The sequence below is a fragment of the Bos taurus genome, chromosome 20, assembly GCF_002263795.3.
Source record: "Bos taurus isolate L1 Dominette 01449 registration number 42190680 breed Hereford chromosome 20, ARS-UCD2.0, whole genome shotgun sequence".
NCBI classification, from domain to species: domain Eukaryota; kingdom Metazoa; phylum Chordata; class Mammalia; order Artiodactyla; family Bovidae; genus Bos; species Bos taurus.
In genome coordinates, this window is record NC_037347.1 from 64,200,102 (window position 1) to 64,224,014 (window position 23,913).

General features: G+C 44.1%; 1 protein-coding gene across 3 annotated transcripts in view; it reads left to right on the forward strand.

Moving 5' to 3' along the window:
* Positions 1-22,731, forward strand: part of SEMA5A (semaphorin 5A) — a 568,430-nt gene extending 545,699 nt beyond the window's left edge. For 2 of the 3 annotated variants that reach the window (XM_010816848.4, XM_002696441.7), the window contains 5 exons: positions 972-1,142; positions 3,160-3,315; positions 5,994-6,041; positions 13,225-13,436; positions 15,987-22,731. In XM_010816848.4, coding sequence (XP_010815150.2) covers positions 972-1,142; positions 3,160-3,315; positions 5,994-6,041; positions 13,225-13,436; positions 15,987-16,106 — 707 coding nt within the window. In that variant the 3' untranslated portion in view covers positions 16,107-22,731. Of the gene's footprint in view, positions 1-971; positions 1,143-3,159; positions 3,316-5,993; positions 6,042-6,986; positions 7,134-13,224; positions 13,437-15,986 lie in introns of those variants that run through there. The other variant, XR_009491999.1, reaches the window with a different exon arrangement.
* Positions 22,732-23,913: the final 1,182 nt, after the last annotated feature.

Genomic DNA, 23,913 nt, shown 5'->3' on the forward strand with positions numbered 1-23,913 from the left:
TCCCTAGAGGGCTGTGAAAACATTCAGAGTGGCCCTCTTACTTTCCACTTGGGAGGGTACAAGTTCAGGGGCTAAGTGGGGCAAATGCTGATTCTCTCTCCCGCCTCCTAGAAAATTCCTACCACAACACGCAGGGATTGAAACAGCTCGTATCTTTGCATGCTGAGCTGCTCAGCCGGCTATGGGCTATTTTTGCCTCAACTAGGACTCTTCCCTTTCTATGAATTTACTCCTCCTCCATCCTCTTGGGTCCACAAAGGGGCGGTGTATTTTATTTTAAAATGAGTTTTCTCATTATGGGCTTCCTTGGTGGCTCAGGGGTAATCCACCTGCCAGTTCAGGAGATGTGGCTTTGATCCCTGGGTTGAGAAGATCCCCCAGAGAAAGAAACGGCAACCCATTCCAGTATTCTTGCCTGGGAAATCCCATGGACAGAGGAGCCTGGCGGGCTACAGTCCATGGGGTCAGACATGACTTAGCCACTAAATAACCACAGTGTTCTGTCTATAACATATATTAGGCGCCTGTGGTGTGCTAAGAACACTTATTGCTTCTCTGTCCGTGAAATCCTGAAGTCCACACTTTGTTCAGTAAACTGCAAGGAACACAAAGGGAGCCTAAGACTTTGGTTTTGTCCTGTGTGGTTGGCAGCAGTGAGCGGTAGCTGGAGCTTCACCTGAACAGCTACAGAACCAGGTTCATGGTCAGCCCCAGAGGCTGGATTTTGTTCTACAGACATACACGCATTCCTCAATCATCCTTACGCTTGCATGTTCCATGCTTAGAAGTATTTCCTGGAAGAATTGAGAGGAACTGAGGAAGCATGGGGAGGAATGTGGGAGACCCCATATGCCCTCCTGTGATGGTCCATGGTGTGCCCGACGCGTTCCCGCGGTGCAGACCCTGGGCAGCCCCACCAGCTCGGTCAGATGTGGGTTTCAGAAGTGCTGTGGTTTTCTGCCCCTTCCCAGTGGATGGCATGTGGTCTTGCTGGTCCTCCTGGTCCACGTGCTCGGCAACGTGTGGAGGGGGACACTACATGAGGACACGCTCGTGCACAAACCCAGCCCCCGCCTACGGAGGTGACATCTGCCTGGGACTGCACACAGAGGAGGCGCTCTGCAACACGCAGCCCTGCCCCGGTAAGCAGCCCCTCCCTGCCCAGCGCAGAGGACAGGGCGATTTTGGCCTTCCCCTTGGTAAAGACTGCCCTCAATGCAGGAGATCCCGGTTCGATCCCTGGGTCAGGAAGATCTGCTGGAGAAGGGAGAGGCTACCCACTCCAGTTTTCTTGGGCTTCCCTTGTGGCTCAGCAGGAATCCGCCTGCAGTGCGGGAGACCTGGGTTAGATCCCTGGGTTGGGAAGATCCCCTGGAGAAGGGAACTCCAGTATTCTGGCCTGGAGAATTCCATGGACTATACAGTCCATGGGGTGCAAAGAGTCGGACACGACTGAGCGGCTTTCACTTTCACTTTTCGCTCTGTTGGCGGAATGGTGAAATTGACAGAAGTGTGTCTCAGGAAGACTAAAAGAGGGGACACAGCGGTGCCACAGTGTTGCCCGTGAAGTGACTTCATAACACGTTGTTCTGCTAATACGATGGACTCATTCTCACCATGCCACGGTTGCAGAACTAGCAACAGAAACTGGTGATGACCAAGCATTCTTATAGTATTGAAGCTGGTAATGGGTACTGAGGGGCTTCCCCTCTGGCTCAAGTGGTAAAGAATCCACCTGCCAGTGCAGGAGATGTGGGTTCAATCCCTGGGTCGGGAAGATCCCTGGAGAAGGAAATGGCACCCACTCAAATATTCTTGCCTGGGAAATCCCATGGATGGAGGAGCTTGGCAGGCTACAGACCATAAGGTCACAAAGAGTCATACATGACTGAGTGACTGAGCAGGCAGGCAAGGAATGCGAACTGACATTTTGTTGCTGAGAATCAGGGTGGGAATCAGAGAGCCTTTATGGAGTGGCTTCACAGGAATCCCCCCAGGGCCGTAGGCGTGGGTTCCGGGCTCCAAGGCTGGGCGGCCGAGGTGCCCAGGGGACACCCTGCAGAGCCTTCCCCATCCAAGAGTAGTTCACTTTTCTAACATAGAGGGACCACTTGGAGTGAAAATGAGACACTCTCCTCTGAATCTGACTTAAACTTTGAAACACACTAATGTGTGTGTATGTGTGTGTGTGTGTGTTTTTAACTAGCTCCAGAATATTTTCCATGCAGGTTTCCTGTATATTGAGAAGTGTTTAGAAACTGTGTCCTCAGTCAGTCCAAAAGCAGTTACTTTACACATTTCTCAGGAAATACTGTACCCTTTACAATCAATCAAAACACAAGTTTGGTTTCCAGATTTTCCCTGAACTGCAAAGAGGATACTTATATTTAAAAAGGAAGAAAAAACCAAAGTGTGTAGAAAAAAGGAAGAAAAAAGCAAAGTGTGTACTAACAATATTTTATATTATTAATATTTCAGAAATATTATTGAGAGTTCATTTTTTTTAAACTCCTCACTTAAAATGTGTATTAATCCTCTCTTTTCACACATCTATGTACCCGGGCGAATTTAACAAATCCTAGGGAATCTCCTCCTCTGGGGTAAAGTGACCTTAGCTGGCTCATCTTTTGACCTTGACCCAGACTTGTTCATGGATCTTTGGTGCTTCAGGCACAGTAAACACGGGATAGAACGAATTCTACCTCAAGTGCCGCCTGCCAGTGGTGTACTGACTCTGCAGGGCTGTTTTCATAACAGAAAAGAAAGTATTAGTATGTGTAGTAGCTTGAACCCCCTTCAGCAGCCAAGACTTTCTCAGTTCTCTTGCCTGGGTGCTGAGACCTGTAGAAATTCTCCAGGGACGTATGTGAGTGTGAATGATCCTGCAGGATAGTGTCTAACATTACTTTAGAGCATTAAAATAATGTGTGTTTTAGAAAGTGTATTCTAAGCACATTATTTCTAATCAAAGGTATATGAGTTCTTTGATTCATGCTCCAGTGTATTTTATTTACTGAACTTGGTCATGAGATATGAGTCTATCTTATTTGTAAACTATAAATATCGTATGCAAACTCAATGTCGGTAAGCTGCCAGGCTTCCAGGTTGGTGGATGTTAATGGTCTTGTTGCCGCATCTCGTCTCCTCCGGCCCCTGCAGAGAGCTGGTCGGAGTGGTCAGAGTGGTCAGAGTGTGACGTGGCTGGAGTCCAGGTCCGTGTCCGCCAGTGCGTCCTTCTGTTCCCCGTGGGCAGCCAGTGTTCCGGAAACACCACAGAAAGCCGGCCCTGCATTTTTGATTCCAACTTCATTCCAGGTAAGGGGGCAGAGATGCTTATTAGTGTGAACAAAATCACTTCTAATGTTTCAGGAGGAAATGATTCATGGGTAGGAGTTTTAACTGATCTTTGAGGTTCTGTTTGGTAAAACAAGAGATCATTCAATCAGTTCTTATGGTTTCAAGGTGGTTATGAATTTGTGGGAGTTCCCAGGTGGTGTAGTGGTAAAGAACCTATCTGCCAATGCAAGAGATATAAGAGATGCAGGTTCTATCCCCGGGTCGGGAAGATCCCCTGGAGGAGGGCATGGCAACCCACTCCACTTTTCTTGCCTGGCGAATCCCATGGACAGATGAGCCTGGCAAGCTACAGTCCACAGGGTTGCAAAGAGTAGGACACAGCTGAAGTGATGTAGCATGCACACACACATAGATATAGATGTAGACGTAGATATGGATGTAGGCGTAGATGTAGATATGGATGCAGGTGTAGACATAGATGTGGATACAGGTGTAGATGCAGATGCATGCATGCATATAGAGTAGACATAGATATAGATGTAGACATAGATATAGATGTGAGAGTTGGATGTAAGATACAGATGTATAGATAGGGTGTAGACATAGATGGGACTTCCCAGGTGATGCCAGTGGTAAAGAACCTGCCTGTCAATGCAGGAAACATAAGAAGTGGTAAAGAACCCACTCCAGTACTCTTGCCTGGAAAATCCCATGGGCGGAGGAGCCTGGTAGGCTGCGGTCCATGGGGTCGCTGAGTCGGTCCGACTCTTCAAGACCCCATGGACCATAGCCTACCAGGCTCCTCCACCCATGGGATTTTCCAGGCAAGAGTACTCCAGTGCATGAAAGTGAAAAGTGAAAATGAAGTTGCTCAGTCGTGTCCGACTCTTAGCGACCCCATGGACCACAGCCTACCAGGCTCTTCCATCCATGGGATTTTCCAGGCAAGAGTACAGGAGTGGGGTGCATTGCCTTCTCCAGAAGCGACTTAGCAGCAGGAGACGTAAGAGATGCTGATTAATCCCTGGATCTGGAAGGTCCTCTGGAGGGCATGGCGTAGATATAGACAGAGATACAGGTGTAGACACAGATGCAGGTATAGACATAGATACAGGCATAAACATAGATGTAGACATAGATACAGATGTAGATAGAGGTATAGGTGTAGATATAGATACAGGTTTCCCTGGAGGAGGGCGTGGCAACCCACTTCACTGTTCTTGCCTGGAGAATCCCATGGACAGAGGAGCACAGTGGGCTACAGTCCTTGGGGTCGCAAAGAGACAAAACCGAAGCAACTTAGCAGGCATGCACACATGCATGGATTTGTGGGTAATGCAGTTGGAGACTTGAATTTAGGCCATGAGTTTTAAGATTTTTTAAGCACAATATCTTCTACAATTTATTGACTATAACACAGTTTGTTCAAAAAATGAAAATAGATTGTTTTTTTTTTAAATATTAGATTAAATGCTTTGGCCATGCTGTGCATATTTGTTTGCACAGAGAAAAAAGGACCGTTCTTTTCATGTAATCTTAGTATATTTGGGAAAATGGAAACCGATCCTTATTCTCGTCTTAGAGAAGAGGTTGGCTGGCCCTTCGGCTACAGTCCTTTCCATGTGAAATCAATGTTTGGTTAATAGTGATAGCTTATCACCCATCACATGCTCACCCAGGCACCGGCTGTTGTTCAGTCACTCAACTGTCTGATTCTTTGCGACCCCATGGACCGCAGTACAGTGGGCCCCCCTGTCCTCCACTGTCTTCCAGAGTTCACCCAAGTTCATGTCCATTGAGGTGGTGATACCATCTAAACACCAAACCAAAAGGCATGGGCTAGATACTTACAAAATATTTCACATATTTCTACCATGTCCCTTAGGACTCTGACATGGACCAAAAGCAGAGAGTAACCTCTTAAAAGGTTGCAATAGAGAATACCTTGTTTTCCCCTAAAGGAAAATGTAGTCGTGTTTTAGAGAAAGTTACCTTAGGCCTCCTAAGGCACCTCAATCTTCCACCGTCTAGAACTGCAGGAGTGTTTATTATTGCTTCCTTTTCAACCATAGACATATTTTTAATTCTTGCTATTGAATGAAAAATCAGGAGCATTTCTGGACTCCTGAAATGGTGTGTATCCTTGGGAGTTAAACATTTAGGTGGATCTCTCCTTTTATTGGCATCCTACTTGTGGGTTTCACATAAGCATGGAAGACAGCATGAATGAGCTCTGAGTAGGAAAATTATTTGTTGAGGCAATTTCTTTTGAGCTCTAGTGGAACGGTCTCCTCCCCAGGGAATGTGACAACACTGGTTTTGATGAGACAAAAGATCTGAGGCAGAAACCAGGGAGGCAGATGCTGCAGTGTTCCACAGCGAGCAGAATACATTGTAACAGAAAATCTGCACAAACTCCACCCTTGTTTTGAAACAAGTGCCCTGATTTCACTCTGGGAGACCATAGTATTCTCTGTTGCTGTAATGAATCTCACTCCTTTGCAATCAAGATGACCTTGACCAGATGCATCTCAGGTTGGCTAAAACAAACAAATAATTGTGTTTTTAAAAAAAATTGATTACGCTTTTCGAAACATTGACTCACATAAAACTCAAAATCATTAGACACTTTGTAAATGAATCATTAATGTGATCTTCCTTCCCTTCATACATTGTGATTGAATCTTTTTTTCCAGAAGTGTCTGTGGCCAGATCCAGCAGCATAGAAGAGAAAAGATGTGGGGGTGAGTTCTGTTTTTTAATTAATTCCTAGTGCATTTCTGATATTTTCCAGTTGTTTCTAATCTCATATGTTTCATGTGATGTTTCTGCTATTGACCAAGAAAAACAGATTAGAGGAACTCCTCGATCTAAACACATTTTATTTTGGCAGTGAAAATGCAAAGGAGTCCATATTTGATGTCTGCATCAGTGATTCTTACATTGGGTCCTTAGATCAGCAGCATCAGTATCATGTGGGAACTTGATAGAAATGCAGGTTTTCAGGCCCCTTTCAATCTACAGAATCAGAACCTCACTGAGAGGGGTCCGGCTCTGCGGTTTAATAAGCCCCTCAGGTGTTTTTGGTGGATGTAAGCTGTATGATCCAGTGATTCTGGTATTAGCTACAGTTAGATTTCCCACGAGTAAAACAGAATGCAACCATTTTGTTTATATTTATAGTGTAAATCCATGACAGCCAGCCTCAGATCTCCAAAAGGCTGAAGCAATAAAATGATACAGTTTTATTATGGGCGAAAGGTTAGACATGTCTCTAGAGATATTTTTCAAACTTCCAGCAACCCTGAATGACAGAAATCGCATTCCTTGGGTCAAATCCATGATGCTTTTGGACTTTCCCGTCTAGTTCTATCCTGTCTGGACTGGAGGGGCTGGCTGTCCACTGATCAGAGTCCAGCCGCTGTCCAGCTGCTGTGTGGAGCCAGTACCCAAACACAGGACCAGTGTCTTCCTGTGTGTACGTGCTGACCAGTCCTAGCATAATCTATTCCAGCTGGGAGTCCCAGACAGCTCAGGTCAAAGGTCTTGGGTCTCTCACACTCAGAAAGAAGCTGGATTTTCAGAGGTGTGTTTTGGGGATGTACTTGCGTTATTAAATACACTGATAAAGTCTGTCTACACTGTTACATTCTGTTTACTCAGCCATCTGTTAATCCATTTGTTTTCAGTCGTGTTTACTGAGCACCCACTCTGTTCCAGTTTTGTGAGGGGTGCGTACAGTGGGGACTCGAATAGCTCCAACTCATCTGGAAAGAAATGACATATCCCAGGAGAGCCCTGTGCCTGAGAAGGGTGAAGTCTCAAGTCTGATGTGGGTCAGTTCACTGAGTTCACAGACTAGCGACCACTGCCTTGGGATCTGGGCTTCCCCAGTGACTCAGCGGTAGAGAAGCCTCTTGTAATGCAGGAGACACAGGAGACTGGGGTTCGATCCCTGGGTTAGGAAGAGCCCCTGGAGGAGGGCATGGCAACCCACTCCAGTATTCTTGCCTGGAGAATCCCATGGACAGAGGAGCCTGGCGGGCTACAGTCCATAGGGTTGCAAAGAGTCAAACATGACTGAAGCAACTGAGCACGCACACACCTTGGGATCCAGCTGCAAGATGAATGTGGGTTGGTTCACAGAAGAATAATTGGCACCTTAGTATTTTTGGATCAGTCACTATATGCTCAACACTGTATCAGATGACAGGAGGTTTCCTATTTCATCCCTGCAAAGTTTGTTCCTGTGGGTGCCGCAGCCCACAGTTCTTTTTGTAAAACCCTTGGCAATAGAGAAGGATTCGGAAATCAGCGTTTTTCAGGGTATAGACGGCTGATACTGGGCATATACAGTATGACATCCCCGAGGATCTGGGGACCACACTCCATAGTAACCAGTCTCTTTAAAGACCTTGCCATGGAATATGGGTGAAGGGAAGCAGCTAATGAATGCTCCTCCTGGCATTTCTGGTCAGTTCTGCAGCAAACGGTCAGGTCGGCTCAGGTCGGGCTTCACTGCCAGATGAGTGGTGAAAAATCATTTGTGTTCAGAGACTGGTTTTGGGAATTGTAGAGAAGGCATAGCAGCCAGAGCTTTTATCTGCATTTTATAAACAGAGAGACGGTCAGAGAGAAGAGGTTCACAGGAAGTCGAAGTGGAGCTGGGTCTAGATCCAGACGGTGGGATCCCAGTGTGAGTGTTAAGCCCGGAGCACCTTGGGTTTCCAAGATGGCTCAGTGATAAAGAATCTGCCTGCCAAAGCAGGAGATGTCAGTTCAATCCCTGGGTCAGGAAGATCCCCTAGAGAAGGAATTGGCAACCCACTGCAATAATCTTGCCTGAGAAATTTCTTGGGCAGAGGAGCCTGATGGGTTATAGTCTGTGCAGTCACAAAGAGTCAGACATGACTTAGCAACTAAATGACAATCACCACAAGACAAGAGTCCTGGTGCTGAGTGTCCCACGGGAAGGTGTCTGGGGTCTGCAGCCATAGCATCTCTGTCCAGGCAGCACTCTTAGACAATACCCAGGGTCCCCAGAGTGGCAGAGATTATAGAGAGTGTCCCCATCCTGAGGGATTTCAAGGCAGAATCTGGGTGCAGCCAGCTGATGCTTCTGCAGCATGACTGACCCTGCAGGTGTAACACAAATTCACAAGCCACTTTCCTCAGCTGGCCTTCTCAGGGTAAGATATGGGAGTCCTGCCAAGACCTTGAACATCCAGGAGGACATGACACAGAAGGCCCTTTTGTCTCTCTTACTCTCTTTAGTCGCTCAGTCGTGTCCGACTCTTGCAACCCCATGGACTGTAGCCTCTGTGGAGGGGGTTGCCATTTCCTTCTCCAGGGGATCTTCCCAACCCAGGAATCGAACCTGGGTCTCCTGCATTGCAAGCAGATTCTTTACCAACTGAGCTAGGAGGGACAGAAGGCCCACTTCCATCCTAAGACTCAGCATTTGTGTGTTTGAGCCAGTTCTGCCATATGCTGCACCAAATCAAACCTCAAGGTGCTATTGATTCAGTCATAGAAACTTTAATCACAGTCTTCAAAACTCATTGTTTTGGTCTTAGGCTGCTGACACTGGCACAGCAGAGCAGGTGGGTAAGTGGTCATGTGTGCAGGCGTGCTCCAGATGGTCAGTCGTGTCTGACTCTTTGTGACTCTGTGGACTCTAGCCCTCCAGGCTCCTCTGTCCATGGGATTTCCCAGGCAAGAATAGTGGGGGAGATTACCATTCCCTTCTCCAAGGGATCTTCCTGACCCAGGGATTGAATCCGAGTCTCCTGCATTACAGGCCAATTCTTTACAGTCTGAGCCCCCGGGGAAGCCCTGTGGGTAAGAGGTCAGATGGGGCTAATTGTAGGTGACAAGTAAAAAGCGTTACCTAGCAAGGAGTTTTGAGGATGTTGAGGGGACTTCACAGATAACTTTTTTCAGCTTATTGAAAAATCAGTCAAACTTTACACAGATAATTGACCAGTTGAGCCCACTGGGTAATTGGTCTCTGTTCCAAATTTACTGAACCAAAACAATAGCAAAAAAGCATATTCAAAGCAAAGTGCCACACTAAGCAGATTCAAGAGATTTAATAGGAACAATTTTTCACTTACACAGAAAAAAATGTAGGCCTCTTGAAAGGTTCTGACTTTGAGAGCTATTTTTAGTTGCATGAGACCCAGAGACTATACAATCATCCTAGGGATGTCAGCTGGCCCAGCCTTCCCCAGGCACCTGCAGGAATGATTCACTTGACTAATGACAAAGTATCTGCATATGGAGAGAGTCATACATCTTCCCCTGTTATAATATAATATGTTACTACTACAGCAGAAGTACTTTTATAAATTTTAAAGTACTGTATTGCCAAAAAAAGAAAAAGCTAACCATCATCTGAGGCTTTGGCAAGTCATAATTTTTTGCAATAGTAACATCAAAGATCACTGATCACAGATTACCATAACAGATTCTAACAGTAATAAAAAAAAAAGTTTGAACTATTGCAAAAATTGCTAAAATGTGACACAGAGACACGTGGTGAGCAAATGCTGCTGGAAAAATGGTGCCAATGGACTTGCTAGACAGACAGTCCCCACCAGTCTTCCATGTGTGAAAAGCACAGAATCTGCAGCTGTGCTCTGTCTGCACCATCAGAACCCAGAGCGGCTGTGCCGTGTGTGCTCCCCTCTCACCCTCACTGGCCTTTGTTTACAAGCCGCTGCGTATTTAAGGCTCACCTCCAACCTCTTGTCTGTGTCTTGCCTGTTGTATGGGTCTTGTTCTCTGAATATGCCCACAGGAAGGGCTCCTGTGAACAGTGTTCTCCAAGTTGTGACACTGAGACAACAGATTATTCTCCTTATACTTGAAAGTCAGTTTTGCTGGATATAAAGAATAAAATACCTAGGAATAAATGTACATAAGAAGGCAAAAGATCCATACTCAGAAAACTGTAAGACACTAGTAAAAGACAAACAAATGACACGAACAGATGGAGAGATGTACCATGTTCTTAAATTGGAAAAATCAATATTGTGAAAATGACTATTGTTACCTAAAGGAAACTACAGATTCAGTGAAATCCCTATCAAATTACTAATGGCATTTTTCACAGAATTATAACCAAATTATTTTACAATTTATATGAAAACACAGAAGACCCCAACTAGCCAAAGCAAGTTTGAAAAAGAAAAATAGAGCTGGAGGAATCAGGAGCCCTGACTTCAGGCTATATTACAAAGCTACAGTAATCAGTACAGTATGGTACTGGCACAAAAACAAAACTATAGCTCAATGGATTAGGATAGAAAACCCAGAGAAAAACACCCGCTTCTACAGTGACCTAATCTGTGACAGAGGAGACAAGGATATACAATGGAAAAAAGACAGTCTCTTCAATGAGTGGTGCTGGGACAACTGGACAGCACGCATAAAAGAATGAAGTTAGAACACTCCCTAACACCTACACAAAAACAAACTCAAAATGGATTGAAGACGTAAACGTAAGACTGGACGCTCTGAAACTATTGGAGGAAAATATAGGCAGCAGAAGTGCTTTTATCCCCACATGGCCTTGACCCTGGAGGGTCTAAATGGCTATAAAGCATTGAGAAATGTCAACAAGTGTGGAGTCCACGCTTGCTTACCTTGAGGGTGGCTTTAGGGTTAGAGTAGAAGCTTCTAATGGTTGCTAGTAGAATGGCCCTTACATACTTAATTCTACTGTCCCAGATTCAGCCCTAAAGGCTTTAGACAAAATCAGAAAACGCCACAGATTTATTTATTCCTTTCACTTTGTTAAACCAGTGACCAAATAATCAAGAAGTGAAAAATTGAGGTGGATGTCAGGGAATGGGTGGTACTGTGGAATGTTCTAGTATCATCCTCCTGGATTATCCAGCCTCAGGTGCTGAAGGCACTGGAGGCCTCTATTAGGAATCATCAGTTTAGAATTTCAGTGGGAGTGGCAGTACATTGGTTATAGCTCACAGAGGACAGAGGAAGAGGCTGCCTTTCTACACCATCTTCATCTACCTTGGGGTGCAAATCCAGTTCCTAGGGCCCTAGAGCCCCAGAATATGGTGTCCAGGAGCAGCAAAGGGGCACAGCTTAGAGGGAGAAGCTTAGAGGGTTTAGAGATGGGTGAAGGATGCTCCACCTGTGCTCTGGATTCCAGGTGAGGCAAAGGCAGCCCTCAGAGTCCTTGGGAAGGAGCCCAGGTGATTAAAGAACAAATATGCCAGGACCTGCTGGGTACAGGGAACAGACTCACAGGTCTTCTCTCCCTGGGGACCTCCCCATGTGGCCCAGTCTTCTCGTCCGGCATCCACAGTGGTACCCAGCAGGCATCTTCAGTGGTCCCATTTGAGTGCAGAGTGGGCAGTGAGAGAGAGGAAGGGTGACACTTGGCATCTGGTGATGCATGAAGGGGACATCTGGGAGGAAAGCTAGAGCCTCAGAAGTGCCCTGTGCAATGGAGACACAAGGCCAGTAACCCTCAGGCAACTGGTGAGCTGTACATTGCCAAGACAGCAGAAAAGCATTGAGGTCATATTTTGCTTTACCTGAATTTCAGTAATTTCAGCTTCATGGGCACAGCTCAGATGTCATCTTTATTTCCTAAAAGGCTTAAAATTTTGATTGTCGAGTGTTTTACCAACACACAGTGAATATCTTATTTTTTATTTTGTTGTTCTTTCTCAGACATTAAGCAGGCCTTGCTATGCCACTTTGATACCACTCAAACCAATCCTATATTAGAGACATAAGGCCCTATCAGTTCATTTTTTCAATATTTTGTATTTATAACTCAAAATAACTTGAAATGTTATTAAGTAGGAAAAAAACACTGTATAAAAGAGGGTCATTTCATGACCATTAAAAGATCATATTTCTTTGATACAAATCCTTTGTTTCTTTGGAGTAAAGCATTTTACTTATAAGGTCTCCAAAATACAAAGTGAGTGAAAAAAATGGTACCTGGGTGACATTTACAACAGACACACACAGCATGTGAGTGTGCCTTGTGTCTCCAAAACATAGTACAGAAATGGTGACAGTCGTTTCCTCTTGGAAATTAAAAAAAGTAAAAAGACTTATTCTTGTCTACCCTTATGCACTTTCTAATGTTATACAATATGTGCATATTCATATTCCAAAAATGTAGTGGAAACATTAAGAATGATGCAATCAGAGCACAGTTTTAAACAATATGAAGCGATAAAGGAGAGGGGAAGTGGTCAGGCTTGCAGGTGAGTGGGGATGGGAAGCAGTGAGATGCATCCTCGCTTTGTTCCCGGGACACAGACAGGCTGTGTGCTGGGGCCCTCAGTCCCTTCAGGAGCATGGAAAACGTGCTCCCTAGGAACCCCAGGAACCACAGATCATGCTGCACTTGAGACAGAAGGACTTTCTTGTTCAAGCCTTTAAAGAGAAAAAATGTCTCTGCTAGGGTGTGTGGGGACGTCCAAAAGACTGGTTATAATCCATAAAAGCATTGACATAAACTACACTGGTCAATGCGGAGAAGTGTTTTGGTAGCAGTGACATTTTATATTATTAAAGATTTTTTTTTCATGGTCCACATTAAAAAAAAGGCTTTATTGAATTTGTTATGATACTGTTTCTGTCTTGTATCTTGTTTCTGTTTTTTTTTTTTGGTGGGGGGCGGGCAACAAGACACGTAGGATCTTAGCTCCCTGACCAGGGATCAAACCCACACCGCCCCCCTTAGAAGGCAGAGTCTTAACTGCAAACCACTGGGGACGTCCCTGGGACACTTCAAAGAAGGGTCTGATGATTTCCTGGTTTTGGAAGGAATGTGGTGCTTTCCCCTTGCATCCTTCTCTTTTCCTCTGAGCCCACTGTGCTGGGGAGGAGTGTGTCCCTTTCCCGGTGGCCTCACTGTGGCTCTTGTCTCCCCAGAGTTCAACTTGTTCCACATGATTGCCGTGGGGCTCAGCAGCTCCATCCTAGGCTGCCTTCTCACGCTGCTCGTCTACACCTACTGCCAGCGGTACCAGCAACAATCCCACGACGCCACCGTCATCCACCCTGTCGCACCCGCCCCTCTCAACACCAGCATAACCAACCACATTAACAAACTGGACAAGTACGACTCGGTGGAGGCCATCAAGGTAAGGATCGGCAGCCACTGCTGTGGCCAGGTATGCCAAGGAGGCAGGTGTTATCCTGGGGGCTGTCGGCAAAACTCAGTGGTGGTGATTCAGGTCATGGGGTGAGGGGCAAGGTGAATGACGTCTCTTATTTTTTCCGTTAATTTTTATTTGACATATTGAAAGAGAGTTGATTAGCAGTGTTGTGTTAATTTCAGGTGCACAGCAAAGTGATTCTGTTACATGTACATTTGGTTTCTGATTCTTTCCCATTATAGGTTGTTACAAGATATTGACTATGTTCCCCTGTGCTGCTTCCATGGTGGCTCAGACGGTAAAATCGTCTGTCTGCAGTGCTGGAGACCCGGGTTCAATCCCTGGGTCGGGAAGATCCCCTGGAGAAGGAAATGGCAACCCACTCCAGTACTCTTGCCTGGAAAATTCCATGGACGGAGGAACCTCACAGGCTACAGTCCATGGGGTCTCAAAGAGTCTGACTTTGCTTTCACTTTTCACTTTGCTTTCACAAGATATTGAATATATTTCCCTGTGCTGCACAGTAAATCCTTGCTGTTTAGTTTGTGTATGATGATATATATCTATTAATCCCATACTCCTAATTTATCCCATGCCCACCTTTCCCATTTGAAACCATAAGTTTATTTTCTATGTTTCTGCTTTGTAAATAAGTTCATTTGTATTATTTTTTAGATTCCACATATAATTGATATCATACGATATTTGTCTTTGTCCGGCGTACTTCACTTAGTATGATCCTGTCTACGTCTGTCCATGTTGCTGCAAATGCCATCATTTCATTAAGCTACCTGAATTTTGACATTCCTGTGAAGTTCATGGTTCCCCTTAATAGTCCTTAGGGAGTATGTTGATGCCCTGTCTCTCTGCTGTGATGGTTTCATTCAAAATCCAGTTTCTTTCCCACATGGAAAACGGAGTTTCTTCAGCCCTCACAGCTTCAGCTAGTTGGAGGCTCTTATGTCCCAGGATCTGCAGGGGCCTCTCTCATTCCTCTCATCACCATGGGGCCCCCACATGCATAGAGACAGAGCTGGATTCCAGCAGCCATCAGCACGTTATACTGATCCATGATAGAGCCAGGAAATGAAGCCCCAAGAATTAATAACACACCCCACACACCTTCTCAGAACCAAGCCCCCAGAGGAGGAGGAACATGTGTTCCCAGGAGCAAGAATCTTCAAGGAGAAACCTCCAGTAGCCAAGAAGGGAGCCCTTCTCCGTGTGATCCCAACCCATCAGCTCACCTGTGATCAGTTGCTTCAAGCATCTGAAGATCATTTAGCTGGTCTCCTCTTCTCACTGAAGATCCAGGAGCCACTTAATCTGAAATCTTGCTGCTCTGAAGGCAAAGTACCGCTGTCCAGGCTCTAATGAGTCTTTCTAGGACTTTCTTATGACTCCTTGGCCAGATAAATCCTGGATGTTTGGGCTCTGCCACCTACCTAACATCTTTTATTTTGAGCCTCTCATAATTTACCCTCTACTTGGGATAGTTCAACAAAAGTACGGGTATGTAAAGTGAAGTGAAAATTGCTCAGTCATGTCTGGCTGTTTGCAACTCCATGGACTGTAGCCAGCCAGGCCCCTCTGTCCATGGGATTCTTCAGGCAAGAATACTGGAGTGGTAAGCCATTCCCTTCTTCAGGGGATCTTCTGACCCAGGGATTGAACCTGGGTCTCCTGCATTGCAGGCAGATTCTTTATCATCTCAGCCACCAGGGAGGCCCCAGAGTATGGGTAACTATTCTCTTAGTGAGAAGGAGCTTTTGTGTCAGAAATGGCTGCAGTAGAAACCACCACCACCACAGTCACCTTCCCACAAGTGTAGAAAATGAGAAATTAAGAATCTCATGCATTTATGTAAATGTGTTCCTTCAAAATCTTTTATCAATGTACCATGACAATCCAAAAGCTGCTTATACAGCTACTCAGTTACAAGTGGTAATACTCAAAGTGCTCGTGAATTTGAAATCACTAGAGTCTTAGGTTTCCTTGAGGTTTCAATTTAGGTGTTCTAACTCTTGGAAATTTTCAGACTAAAGTTCAAAAGTAGACTTTCTGAGTAAAGCTCAAAAATAATCTGGACTGAAAAATCTACCGACCTCATCCTAGTTATGAGGCAAGTCCTCAACGAGGAAAATGATGTGCAGAAGCGTGTAAGTGAGAAAAGACATTTGAAAACAATGAAGGCTTAGGGGAGAGCTCACATACACACACAGCAGATTTTTGAACAACACTGCCCTTCTTGGGTCCACTTATTTGCAGATTTTTTCAGTATTACTACCGTACTCCACGATAGGAAGTTGGTTGGATCCAGGTGCAGCACTGTGGGTCCAGGCAGACCTCAGACGTGGAAGAACCACACGTATGGAGGGTGGACATAACTTATATTCAGATTTTCAGCTTCGAGGAGGGTCGGTGCCCCGAACACCTGTGTTGTTCCAGGGTCAACTATAATCGTCTCCTGTTATATTCTCTTTCTGAAATACTGCTTACTGAGTACTCGTAAATCTTCTATCTTATATTTTACAGGCGTTTAACAAAAACAACTTGATCCTAGAGGAAAGAAACAAATACTTCAACCCACATCTCACCGGGAAGACCTATTCTAACGCCTACTTTACAGATCTCAATAACTATGATGAGTACTAAGAGCTCTTCTATTTTTGGCTTCATGTAATTCCCCCAGTTCCTTAAGGCCTGTGCTCCGTGACTGCCCATGTCTCCAAGCCTTCAGAGATGGAGTCTGGATACATCTCAAGTGCATTTCAAGCCACTAGTGTCCCATTGCTGCCGAAGAGAAACGTTCTCAAAAGCAACAAAAATCTAAACATGACTGTGAAAATCTGGTCTGCAATTCTTGATGATTGTCTTTAATGAGCCATGGTGTGCAGTTTTATTTTGTTTTTATTATGTTCAGTCCACTTTTCGAATAAGTTGGTTGCTTTTTTTGAGCTTTTTCATAACTGTACCACCCACATTGGAAGCAGTCTTTAGAAATATGAACAATCTTCTTGACTCTGAGCATAAATCTTAATGGTGATTTAATTCAAGAAAGCAGGCACTTTATATGAGAGCCTCCCCACCTCCACATGCTTTATAGTATTGATAAAATGGAGAATGTGAATGTGGCCATGCAAGGACTCACCATTGTGGTGATCTCCATCTTCTCATTCTGGATGGTCCTGTGTGTGTTTGGACTTGGAACGCTTCTCTCCTGAGGACGCCCGGGGATTCAGCCTGGCTGGCATCTGTGGAGGTGCAGGTACGCGATGTGAGGTCTCCACCCTCAGCCTTGCTGCCATTGCTGTGGTGTTCCCAGGGGAAGTGAGTGTAAAGAACAGAGGGACAGACGGGATGAAGGGCGAATGTGTTCTGCAGCTTGCCGGGAAGCTCGCCTTATTCTGCCTTGTGGATTTCATGGCAGTTCAGGGAGCTCTTTGCCACGCGGTCAAGGGAGCCTGCCTGTCTGGGCCATAGTAACATTCTAAAGAACCACTCTGTAAAATAACCACTTGTTTAGCATTTGTATAATAGATTGTGCACCTGCCCTCTCTCTGCAAAGAAAAATTTTGAGCATTCATGATGCCAATTGAAGAAAGTATTGAAAGAACTGAAATATAATTGAAAACAACTTTTTTTTTTCATGCTACAGAAGGCATTGGATGAACTGACACTTAATGAAAAGCAACTTTCTATTTTCCATCTCCCTGATAGAACTAACGTATGGACACCAGCCCCTACTAAGAGCATTAACGATGTGTAAAGCTGGCTTTCTGCAGCGTGTTGCTGTGCATACTGAAGTGCTCCCCAAGTTCCAAGCTGTCATTTGCTGCCTCCAGGTCAGGTCAGGAGGTGGTATTTAGCTTGGGTGCCTTTTGTTTTTTTATCTCAGTGCTGCCTTCCCACCCACCTACTCCCATCTCTCCCTGCATGGGGCAACAACATTTCAGAAGAAGTACCCTGAGAAATCAGGGTATCTGGAAGTTAAGGCTTTCATTGATCCCTGTGGTTCTGAGCTTCAATCATTCATAAGCATTTCAGAGTTATGATACTGTTCAGTGTGGTCCCCAGAAGGAAAAAAAAAGGATAAATTACTCACAAAAGAAAGATACATAATATATGGCAGTTGGTTGAATAATTTTTGAAAGTAACAAGAAGATTGAAACTATCCATTGGATGCCTCTGGGTGTCATGATAAAGGCCTGGATGGACATTAAAACATACTCTTATTGATCAATGAACCTTCAGATCTGTGAAAATCTACAGTATGGGCATCGAGGGACACATGTATGTTTTAGCATACATGTATTCACCCTTTCCTATCTAAAGAAATTCGAAATTTTTATGCTTCGTAATGAATGTTGTTGAGTTCAAAACATTCTCATGTACCCAAATTTTCTGAAATGGCTCTACTAAAATAAAATCTAAATTGCAGCTGGGCTCTGGGAGGTCTGATAGATTTCAAGTGAATGATGTTCTGGGTCTTCCCAGTGGGGAGTTCATGCTGTGTCTCCCATATTCCCTTGAATGCTGTGTGAGATTGCTCTGTCTGAAGTCCACACTTGGTTTTCTAATTGTCCTTGGGTTGTGTTTTCCTTGGTTGCTTCACCCTGTCTCATCACTGTTCTGGAAGACAGATGTCCGCATCGTGAAGCACATTTAACAGTTTTATGAATTCCAACCCCCACAATGTTTTCTAAGCTTAAAAGATCATTCTCTTTCCCCTAGGATGGACGATACTGACATTTCAAATAAAAAAAGCATCACTGGACTTGATGGGAAATGTTCTCTAAATGACTTCAAAGTTGGTCATTAATTAGTCTCACACACTAAGGAAAGCACCCTCCCCCGCAACAGGCTTTTCATGTTGTTGATCGCATAAAGCTTTATGATGATCACCGCAAAGAAATTCATTCGTTTTTGTTCTCTGGCATTCTATTCAAAACAAAAATGTTCTGCTCTCTCTCTCCTCTCTCTCTCCCCTTCCCTCCCATCCCTTCCTCCCTCCATCCCTCCCTCTTACTTAATAGAATATGGATTGGTTTTGAAATAGTTTTAGCTATAATCTAAGAATTTTAACCAGCCATGGAATAACTTTTGTTTTCCCGTTACCATAGGGCTACTGCTCACGTGTCTGCCTCCCCTCTGTACCCTTCATTAAGCCCCTACGTGGTGGCTTTCATGGTAAAGCCTCTCACTTCTGCTGGAGACTTCCAACAGCAGCTCTTTGTAAGGGGGATGGTAGAGATTCCTGCCAACACCTGTCACATTTTAAATTTCTGTGTAACTTCTTCATTATCCAACCTCCTTCCTTTCTTTTTCTATCTTTTTCTTTCTTTCATTCTTCCTTTCCTTTTGTCTTTTTTTTTTTTTCTGAAACAGGCAGCACAAATAAAAACTAATAACAGTTTAATTTCTAGGGTTGCTTCTAGATATAGTTGAAGTTTGGCTGGTTCTCATTAGGAAACGGGCTTCAGTCTCACACTGAAATTCTTTGGAATCTGATTCCCAGTGTTGGGTGCTTTGTCTAGATTAGACTAGTCACTGGCTAACACCAACCCGCACTGCCCCAGGCTCCCTGCTCACAGCATAGCAGGTGGCCTCTCAGAGTAGCTCTGCAGATGATGGCTCTGATCACACTGAGGGATTTGTCTCCCTGGACGACCTCAACTCTGGATTCTGGAGACGCAGACTCAGGCTGTGCTGCATGAAGACCCAGGTTCCCTGGACTCGGGCTTTTTCTTCCCCGATTGCCTGACTTGCTCTAGGCCTGTTTCTGTGCTGGTGCCCCTGGGACTTACCGGGGGATCTGAACCTTCCTGCTCTTTCAGGGACGTGTCACTAAGCCTGTCGATTCCGACTAGAATTGGCAGTAATCCTGGGGAAAAAGATGGCTCCCTGTGTGTATGGAGGGTGGACAGAGAGCCTAAAGGAACTGAGAGGGGTAAGTGGTGAGCAGATGTGAGGGCTCCTATGTGGAGAAGGCTCTGTGCCCAGGGATGGTCAGCCCACGGGGTCAGTGAGAGCCAGGGGTCTGGCCCCTTGACTCATGAGTGATGTCAAAGAGAAAGGAAGTGAATTTGGGAGAAAGTGGTCTTGTGAAGAAGGGACTCTGGTCCCTCGCAGCCCAGGGCTGTGGATGATCCCAGGTGGAGACTGTGATCATCTCACACAGTCCTGTGTGTGATCCCTGCATCTTCCGGGATCAACTGCCCAGAGTGCAGATGAAGGTGCCTCTGTTTCCTCATTTATCTGAAAAGGGTGAATTCATGGGCATCAAAGCCTGTGTGGTCAGAGTTCGCACAGGAATCCTTCAGAATTTAGAGAGTTAGTGAGTCAGATGCCTTCAGAGTTACGGACAAATTTTCAGCCCAGGGGCTTCCTGAAAGGATGTGTTAGTGCAACTGCAAATCAAAGGAGATTTTTATTTTTTTTTTAATGTACAAAGTCTGCGCTCAGTTAGTCATTTTGTGTAAACACTCCCTTAATGCACATTGGAGGTGCAGCCGTGATGGTGTTTGCATTTACAAATATCCTGATGTTCCTTTTTGACATTTATGAATATTTCTCCAGCACTGTCAAACCACTTTCAGCATTGACTTTGCCCCAAGGTCATCAACTTTCTTTAGCCCTAGGATGTCTTTTATATTTCAGTGGAATTTTCTTGTGTGTGGCATTTCGTGATAACTACACCGAATTCAGTCTTTCTATTTTCACAAGGTGACTCTGGGGCATCTATCCAGAGGCAACAAGTATCAGGGGTGAATGCCGTGCACGGAGTCTGCCTCTAGGCATATGTTCTCCATGTGGCAGGGCTGCACATAAATCCCACAACTCCAATAATCATTGTCTGTGAAGGCAGGGAATTAAACAGAAACAAACAAACACACTTAAATCTATTCATATTCAAACTGTTTTCCTGCTCTTATTTTTAAGCCGACACAAAATGGAGTTCACAGATCTCATTGGCTATGCCCAGCATATTCATTTCGTCTACTGTCTCTTATTTCATGGTAATTTATGTTGACATGGTGATTCGTGTTGACAGGCTTTACCAAGATTGAATACTTCTGATTACCTACCTTTTTAACTATTGTCAGACGCTAGAAAGCTTCTCTGATCAATGAGTGTGAAGTGGGACAACACAGTAACATTCATTTTGGCCCGAGAAATGTACAAAAGGGAATGCCAAATATTTCACAGCAAATTGCCATCTAAGATAAAATATACGGAGACCAGTGGCCATAGTGGAATTTATTTGTTATTCTTTCCTATTGTCATTAATAATAATTGATTTAAATATATCGTAACTCTACAAATACAGAACCAATGCATTCTATCTATTTTGATAACCTGATAAAACACAAAATAATATATTGCTTTCATCCTTGCTTGTTTTTTCTTTTGAAATTGAAAAGTAATGAGCAAGATATAAAGTTGGACTATTGGCAGAGATTTTTATCAAAATGACTATTCCATTCTGTTTTTTATGGATTTATGTTAAAGATGCATTATAGATATTTTTGGAGCAGATGGATCAAAGTGGGAGTTTTGTAATGGTCATATATTGCATCATCAAAAATTTAGTACATGTTTCATAAGCATTAGGAATGGAGACCTTTTCTCTTTTGAAAATATGTGTTCACATTGCAAAATGTCTAACAGCATTATCAGAACCAAAATCAGAGCCTGACATGAATGTACTATTCCCAATGAAAGTTGTCTCGTGTAGTATTTTTAAAAGATTGTATTAGTCCTGCCTAAGAAAAACAAAACGTTCAAGCTTCTTACCCACTGTATGTGTGTGTGTGTGCACTTGGTTGATCATTTATGTGTGACCTTCCATGACCCTGTGGACTATATAGCCCACCAGAATCCTCTGTCCTTGGAATTTCCTAGGCAAGAATATTGGAGTGGGTTGCCATTTCCTTCTCCAGCGGATTTTCCTTCCTATATCTCTTGTGTCTCATCTCCTGCATTACCAGGCAGATTCTTTACCGCCGCACCACCTGGGAAGCCCCTTATTACCCATTACCCAAAACCATTTCTCATTCCACCAAACTTGCTTCACGTTGTTGACATGACAACAGTAGCTAGTCAAAGGTATCGTAACACCTGAAAGGAGAAAAATTGAAATGGAAAATCACTGTATGGCATTTCTTAAACAAACATGTTGGATGGGCAACAAAATTCATTCCAGCTCTTCCATATCAGTCAGAAATCTGAGGCCAGCCAATCAAAGATGATTCTGTTCTTTCTCAGCTTTTTGGCAACTTAATGCCAAAAATGGCCCAAATGTTAGATGTTTAAAATGGTCCCCACATTAGATAAATACAAGCTGGAAAGCAAAATCTGGATTCCAGAAGACCCAAACTATCATCACTAAGAAAGAGCCTTGTTAGTAAGTGCAGGTAGTTTAATTTCCTGTAAAAAGTCGCCAGTGCCTTGTTTCAGATGATGGTTTATCATTTTATCTGGATATTTGTTCAAAGCAGAAGACTGATTGGCTGTACTCTAATGAAAATCACTCATATGCCTCTTTGATCTCAGGAAAAGAACAAGAAGCACAGCATCGTCAGGTGTGAATTCTGCCCCCACTGGGGCTGTGGTGCCGGAGTGGGGTGGCATGATGTATTCAGAATTTAGGTGAGCCCAGCCTTCCAGAAACTGTCATCACTTTAATTTTACATCTTTCAAAAATACTTGAGAGTTTGTTCTGTAGAAGGAATGTCAATGGGATGCCTGTAGAAGTTAAAGGATCTTGTTACTGGCCCTCTTCAGTTAAGTCTCTATAGCTACAGGAAAATCAGATGGAAGCTGGTGATGCTTGGCAGATCTGGTGAGTGGAGTGACAACCACATAGAATACTGCCCACTGTTTGTTTGAAGTCAGTGTCAAAACTGCTTCATAAGTTCACAAAGTTTTCTTCCTTAATTTGAATCAGGTGTTTTCTCTGTTAAATTTGATTCATTCTCTCCCCTCAACCCATACTGTGACTGTTGACCAAAATCAAACTTGAATTTCTGCACTTTGAAAGAAAGCACAGTAGGAACCTTCAACACAAGCCCCTACATACACCACCAAAATTCTACACTGTTTGCAAAGAAAGTGCACAAAATTGGTCCAATGTAAGATTCTTCAAAAGTATGTAATTAAAATTGTGTGTTATGCCATTCACAACTTTTGAATATGTTATGAAATGTTAAATGCCTCATTCCTTGTTAATTTGCTGTTGCTGTTTTTGTGATACAAAATAAACTTATTTGGGATTGTTTTTCTTTTTTTTATTGAAATTTCTTGGAAGTCATGTTGAGCCTTTGGTAAACTTACAGAAAGTTACTGATCTTGAAATTCATGTGTAAGAGACAATATATATTTATCATAATGGACCCTTTTTAGAATGAGGTAGCACTGTCTGCCCTTCACTGGAGTGAGAAAAATGGAACTTCAGTTGTCTTGTTGGAATACTTGTGGATTTCTGGACATTCCCCTCATGACCGTTGGGTGTATATACTACACTTCTTTTCATTCCTTACATTATACTTTCAAGGTTTCATTGGAAACCTGGTTGCTAGAAATGTGCAATCCAGATTTCCAGTGATCTTCACTTTCATCTTTTCTGTTCATCAGTTCACTGGTTTTGAAAAGAGTCCAGCATGACTGAAGTGACTCAGCATGCACACAATTTTAGAAAAAGGAAACGGCAACCCACCCCAGTATTCTCACCTGGAGAATCCCATGGGCATAGGAACCTGGTGGGCTACCATACATTGGGTTGCAAAGAGTAGGATAAGACTGAAGCAACTTAACACACGCACCCGATTCACTGTTCTTAACTGCTTGCTGGAGAGCTGTTCAGGTCTAAATCTAAGAAAGTTGTCCAAGACACCAGATAATGCTGTTTTCAAAATCAGTTTAAAATACCGGCTGTGCAGCGCAGGTAGGGAGCCCATTGCCCGCTGCCCTGGATTAGTGATGGATGTTCAGGGGCGAAGAGGACAGGGGTCATGCAGCCAGTCAGCAGACACCAACTCCTGCCAGCTCCCAGCCTCAACACTGAGGAAAACAAGCATGTCTACAAGGTAAAATGAGTTGGTACCCCAGAAGTGCAAGTGTCCTGCTCACTCACTGCTCTTGGCGGATTGCCAAGTGCTAGAACCCAAACCTTTGCATCTTTTATAAACAACTCATGAAGGATGATCCCCGGGTCCTGCCAACATTCCCCCAATTTTCCTTCCACAGCAGCCCCCTCCTCATCTCTATCTGCCAACATTTGTGGGAAAAAATAAGAGAATCCTGATATGTACAGTAAAAGTTGTATTATATTTTTTGTACTTAGGTTTTTATGTAAACAGTTTGTCTCATTCCATTGTAAGTTAGCCTTGAAATAAACCCTACTGTTTAGGAAACAATTTAGTGGCATTTTTCTTTGTGGAGCCTCAGTGGCCCCTTTGTC